This window comes from Tenrec ecaudatus, chromosome 14 (genome assembly GCF_050624435.1).
Source record: "Tenrec ecaudatus isolate mTenEca1 chromosome 14, mTenEca1.hap1, whole genome shotgun sequence".
NCBI classification, from domain to species: domain Eukaryota; kingdom Metazoa; phylum Chordata; class Mammalia; order Afrosoricida; family Tenrecidae; genus Tenrec; species Tenrec ecaudatus.
The window spans coordinates 15,482,340-15,488,942 of NC_134543.1; the positions used below are offsets into that span (position 1 = coordinate 15,482,340).

The following is a 6,603-nucleotide window of genomic DNA, read 5'->3' on the forward strand; positions in this document are numbered from 1 at the left end:
GAAGATTGCTAAAGAAGGATTTAAAATTTTATACTCTTGACTGCCGATTTAGTTAAGAAGAAAATAGAAAAGCCCTAAGGGGTATTATGTCAGAAATTAAGGAGTTATTGTACTGTCTCTCATTGGTTTAAATGCTTTATAAAACAGTACAAGCACATGCCAAAAGGACCACAGGATTTTTGCTCATTTTTGTGAATGGGGCCAATTGTTTGTGCATGTCTGGGATGATACGGTGTGTATACCCTCTTGCGTATGTCTGTAAATATGTGTTCAATGTATGTTCTGTGAATATGTGGTAGGGGTGTGTGTGAATGTGTGTCATGTGTGTCTGCTGGAGGGACAGCCTTCTGATCCCATAGTAAGCTCACCCAATGGACCTAGACAAAGAACTCTATTATCACAAAGACCTCCCTGAGTCAGGGTATTCCAGTAGCTATCATGTTTCCATCACAACCTGTGGCTGGGTTAGCCGGTGAAGAACAGAAGCCTCATGCATGGGTGGCAAGATCATGGCAGAGATGGCTGAGGAAAAAGTGGAGGACAAGGTAAATGTGTCGGCCCAAGCCAATGCCTGCAGGCACCGGATCTGGAAAGGTGTTTTGAAATTGACATGGTCTACTGAAGAAGAAATAAATCAAGTTAACAATGTCAACAGAATCCATTGGTAAATTGTAATTTTTATTTCATCATAAAATTGAATAATCACCACTCTAAATTCTTGGGGAGACCATTAAAGTAAAATACCCATAAACCAGATTTGCTTAAGGGGTCCCTGTGGAGATGAGGCTTTGTAGTCTGAGCAACCAAAGGCCTTACAAATGGACCGGTTGCCATCAAGTCAATTTGCCACTCATGATGAATAGGGCTTTCAATGGCTATGATCATTTGGCAACAGGTCAGTAGGTCTCTCTTGCAAGACACCTGTGGGTGGATTTGAAGCACCAACCATGATTGTTAGCAGCCAAGCACTAAACCATTTGCTCCACCTAGGGACTCCATAGCCAAACACCAAGCTCGTTGCTGTTGTTTCTGACTCTTAGCAATATCGCAAGGCAGAGCAGATCAACTCCACAAGGTCTCAAAGGCTGTAATCAGTACAGATTGCTACATCTTGCTTTCACCTGGTGGTGGTTGGTAGTTGGAGTGGATGACTTCGTTAGCAACTGAGTGCTTCACCCCTGTACCACCAGCACTTTGAGGGACTCCGCACCCATCCAAACAAGAAAACAACCAGCCTATCGTCCTTTCTGATGAGTCGATTCTGACCCATCGTGACCCTGATATCGCTCTCTTAGATGTTCCTTCTTCCGTGAGGTATGTCCAGACTCAGGAGGGCAGTGGGGGCTTTGAAAACTCTAGTCAGTCCCTTCACTGCCCTACCCAAGGTGTCTAATATGAGCTTTCCAAATGGACAAAACAACAACATTCTAAACAAGAAATAGTGTTCAATGAACTTAGGTGCTGTCTCTCAGGAAAGGGGTCTTCAGACACTCCCTCATTGCCTGTTAACTTTTACTTTAGAGACAGGTTTTAGCAACCTAATTAACTAAGTTTCCTAACTGGTGTGAGTTTCAGGAAGCCTCATGCCATTTCGTTTGTCACCCCAATCCTGAACACACAAGCTGGCCCATGAAAAGGGCTCAATGAGTGTTTAGGAATGAGTGAGCGAACATTAGGAGCAGTATTGAATAGTTGGGATTTGGGGAGACAGGTTCATACAGTTGAGGGAAGTGCAGATCCAAACTGGAAATCCATAGACAGAGGGAGAAAAAGAATGAAATTCAGATAACACAATTCTACCTACCATCCCTCTGAGGGATAATGTCACCGACACGAAAAGGAGCCGTTTACGGAAAGGAGCATGAGTCATTAGGAAAATATTAAATCTGTTTAATACGCCTCATGTAACACAAGTCAGGGAACAGTACACCATGCCTTTGAAATTTTTCCATTGGAGAGGAATCTATTTTACCCAACTGGAACCACTAAGCTCTCTCCCATATGGAAGCGCCCTTTTCACAAGGGAATCTTGATGGTGTCTTAAAAACCAACCCCAAAGCTCATCCAGCAGAGATCTATTCTAGGACCTCTAATTCCACAGACTCTTTTGCAGACATGGAAAGTATACCTTTTCTTTGTCTTTGTGATTTATTAAGCTTCCTAGTACAGAATTTTAATACATTCCACATATCAGACCTCCCAGTTTCAGTCACAAAACAGTACAGAATTGGGTCGGCAATACAGTTTAAGCTTGTTAACGCGACGGTGATTCTGTAGATTTTGTAAGTCTGCTTCCCAGTCTGGTGGCCACGGAGATTTACATCACGCTCTAAAACACTCCGGATCAGCACCGTCACATGGAAAGGAGTAAAACACAGGATGAACGTCAGCGTGATGCCCACTAGGAGCTTAATGATTCGCTCCTTCTCGCCCTCTTTTGTGGCTTGATTGTGCCGCACAGCCTTGTAGACTTTCTGGTTGCAAAACAGGATGATGACCAAAGGGGCGGCATAGCCCGTACACGTCCGGAACAAGTTCAGGTTGATTTGCCACTCCTCCAAAGGGTACTTGTCATAGCATAAGGTGAAACTGGAATTTTCCGCATCGCAGTACTCGATTGTGATTTCCTCTTCCCACAACATGGCGGCGTTGAAGACGGTTTCCATTCCCCAAATGGAGAGGCTGACCACAAAGGCAAACCGTTTTGTCCTGAGGTAAGGAAACTTCAGGGGGTGGACCACCGCTAAGTATCGATCGAGAGCTATGCAGGTGAGAAAGGCCGTGCTGCTGTAGAAGTTCAAGTACATCAGGAAAGCGCTCCCTTTGCACAGACCGGTGGAGAAGGTCCAGTTATCCTTGTTCCAAGTGTAATTAATCCACAGAGGGAGAGTGGACGTGTACAGTAGATCTGAGAGTGAGAGACTGAACAGGTAAACCCCTAGCTCGTTGTTCTTCTTGGCTTGCAGCAAAGACACACACAGAGACCCGACATTGGCTGGGATGCTGATTATAATCACAACGATGTAAATCACTGGAAACAGATAGTGGTCCAGGTCGTGCTGTTCTTCAATACACACGCTGCCCATGTTTCTTTGGGTTTCCTTTTAAAGTGGCAATGGTGTTAGTTCTTAGAAAGCACGTGGCAAAGTAAGCCTCGCCTCATGCTAGCTGGTTTTCATATTAAGATGCTCTTTTGTGACAATTGTTTCAGTTTTTCTTTATTGTGAGAAGCCCCGGTTCATTCACTAACGCCGGCAAGGGTTGGTGTAGATCAATGTTCACACGTTTATCGATGCTTGGAAGTCAGTGTCCAGGTTCCTAGCAGTGAACTGATGTGGCTATCCAAGTTCAATGAGCAAGGGTCCTTGGGCTCATTACCACAGGAGATGGATCTAAGAACTTCTCCAGGGTTCATGGGGTTCTCCCTTTGGCTCCACAGGCTGCCGCCATCTCTAAGTGGCTTTTCTTCACTAGTTCCAGAGGAGAATGGTGTCCACCTGAACAGGTAAAGTCTGCTTTCCACTCAGATTGACATCTCTTTTAAAAAGCCTTTGTTTCTGTAATGAAAGATGAACTAGAATAGTTTAGATGTTTAACAGGCACATAACCTCATTACCATAATTTTGAAGCAATCTTCTTAAAAATTCCATGTATTGAAGATAAACGAAAAGAAGGAAGATGTTGAAAATGCACTGAATCGCAAGAGGGTATTAACCTACTATGAATGAATTGATTTTGAGAAATAATATCACACTGAGATTGTTTAGCTATTGGAAATAAGAATGCTAGATCTGAGGAAATTGCCTTTGCCCCGGGGCTCGACATAAGAATACAAAACTGTGGCTCAAAAGCCATTTTAGTAGCTAAGAAAATGACAGCAAATCTAATTATTTGTGTCCCAAGCCCCATGATTATGCAATTTAGAGTGTGAAATTTTGCATGTAAACTAGGTAAAGGCACTTTTATAATTAGCTCATTAGCTAAGGAGATGTTGTCACAATAAACACTGTGAAGCTGTGGAATTTTAAGACATAGCCACTCTGTGAGCAGTGCTGTCATTAGACAACTTGCCTGTTTCTGCTTTCCTGGAGGCTGAACTCCTTTTATCTGTCTCATACTCTGTAACAAAAGAAGAGTGCTCTTAACTCTTGACATAATATTGTGACCACTCATTTCACCTTTGTACCTGATTGTTTTCCAGGCTGGTTTCATTTTCAAAGTATGGTGTCTGAGATTCCTATGTGAGTGGGCAACCCACCTGTCTCGTAACTGGAGTGCAGCAATGCTGCTGTCTACCTTCCCTTGTAGGCGAGGCCTGTGAGTGTTTTGGATGGATTGATTACCCAATGAGACCTCCACAAAGCAGGAGCAAAACCCACTGATGGTGGCAGAGAAAGTTGATAGGTTCTGTGCGTCAGCTTTGTTTCTGGAAAGATCTATAAGAAAAATATTTTCCTGAGTATGCTTGGCCTTTGGCTGGACCACACTTGGGTGGAACGTGTGGGACTCTGCTGTGAACCTGGGCCCACAAGCCTCATGCCAACAACAAATTAAAACCAGATGTAGGTGCTCCATTTCTTTAATCATTAGCTATATAGATTTGCAAACCACACTGAGATGCCACTACACACCCACCAGAAAAAATGAAATGTCAGAAGACTCAAAAGTTCATGAGCACACAGCGTACCTAGGGCCCACACTTACTGTTAATTGAAAAACAGTTTAGTACTGTGTACGAAAGCTGAACTTCTGCACACCTGAGGGGCTAACAACTCTATTTTGAGGTATGCGCTCAACAGGAACGTGGACACTTGTTTACCTAAGGCATGTGCTGGCGCATCCACAGCAGCTATTTGCGACAGCCCCCACCAGAACACCCACCAGAAGAAGAATAAAAACCCCATACCAGTGCCACTGGGTCGATGCCGACTCATAGTGACCCTATAGAACTGCCCTTGTGGGTTTCTGAGACTAACTTTTTTCTTTTAAATATTATTTTATCGGGGGGGGGGCTCTTACAAATCTTATGATTATCCATCATTCAACTGTTTTAAGCACGCTTATACATATGTTGCCATCAACATTTCCAAAACACTTTCTTTCTACTTGAGCCCTTGGTATCAGCTCCTCTTTGATCCCCTTCCTCCCCTCCCATCCTCATGAATCCTTAATGAATTATATATGATTATTGTTCTTTCATGTGTTAGACCATTCATTGTCTCCCTTCACCCATATTTCTGTTACTTGTTCCCCTAAGGGGTGGGCTATATACATCCAAACTTGTGTTGGCCTCCACCTTTCTACCCACCAAGCCCCACCCCCTTCATGATATCATTATTGCCGCTACTGTTCCTGAGGGTTTTATCTGTCCTGAATTCCATGTATTGAGACCTCTTATCTGTACCAATGTGTGTACTCCAACTAGCTGGATTTGTATGGTAGATCTGGGTTGTGGTAGTGGGGGGCGGGGGTGGTGGGGGCGGAGAGGAAACCTTCAGGAACTAGAGGAATGATGTGTATTTTGTCAGTGCTCTATTGCACCTGGTTGAATTGTCCCTTCCTTGTAACCCTTCTGTGGGGAGATGTCGAACTGTCTGCAGATGGGCTTTGGATCTCCAATCTGACCTCCCTCATTCACATTGTTTGTTTGGGATCTTTTGATACCTGATCCTGTTGACACCTCATGATCACAAGGCTGGTGTTCTTCCATGTGGGCTTATTTGGGAGGGCTTGAGTAGAGGCCCAAAGTCCATCTGCTATCTTAATACTTTAATATATAAGTATTTATACATATAAATATATATATACATTGGACTCTATATCTTTAATTATAAATTAATATATTTACATATATATACGCCTATAGCTCTACCTCTATAAATAGCTTTTGCTTCCAACTTCTTTCCTCTATTTCCTTTCACCTTCCCCCTGGCCTGCTGTCATTCTCACCCTCCACTCGGCAATCAGTAATTCGTCTCATACATTGTACTTGATCAAGCCCCAGTAGGCCTCCTCACCATCATTTTTAGATCTCTTGTTGAAACTGTAACTTTTTATGGGAATAGAAAGCCTTCTTCTCCCTGAGAGCAGTTGGTGGTTTCAAACTGCTGACCTTTTGGTTAACAGCCCCACCCAGGCTCCTAGCATGAGACCAGTACAATGGTAATCTCTACAGCAATGAAAATGAACCAATGGTTGCTGCCTACGATCACATGGTTGATGTTTACAAGCTACATTGGGTGGTAGAAAAGACAGGCACAAAGATAGGCATTTATCCAATTGAAAAACCAAAAGCCAGGTAAAGTTCGCGCGTGCTGTTGAAAGCCAGAGGACAGTTTTCTTCAGAGAGGGGCCAAGCAATGGCAGGAGGGAACTTCTGAGCGTTCACCACGACCCTCCTTCCTGCAATGGGTGCCGATCACACCGCTGTGTTCAGTAGGTGAAACCTGTATTAAGCTGAACACTTAGCAAGCAAGCATTTTTCTGTTTGCAAGGATTATAATGCAGGAGCCCTGGTGGCACTGTCAGGTGAATGCTGGGTAGCTAACTGCAAGGTCTGCGGTTCAAAACCAATAGTCATTCTGTGGGTGCAAGCTGAGGCAG

General features: G+C 43.8%; 1 protein-coding gene across 1 annotated transcript; it reads right to left on the reverse strand.

Moving 5' to 3' along the window:
- Positions 1-2,075: 2,075 nt before the first annotated feature.
- Positions 2,076-3,086, reverse strand: GPR65 (G protein-coupled receptor 65). The gene has a single exon (XM_075532186.1). It carries the CDS (start codon positions 3,084-3,086, stop codon positions 2,076-2,078), a length of 1,011 nt encoding a protein of 336 aa, XP_075388301.1.
- Between the last annotated feature and the right edge of the window lie 3,517 nt (positions 3,087-6,603).

Bases quoted from the DNA above. Each gene is read 5' to 3' on its own strand.
- GPR65 (XM_075532186.1), bottom strand. From the start codon at position 3,086: ATGGGCAGCGTGTGTATTGAAGAACAGCACGACCTGGACCACTATCTG.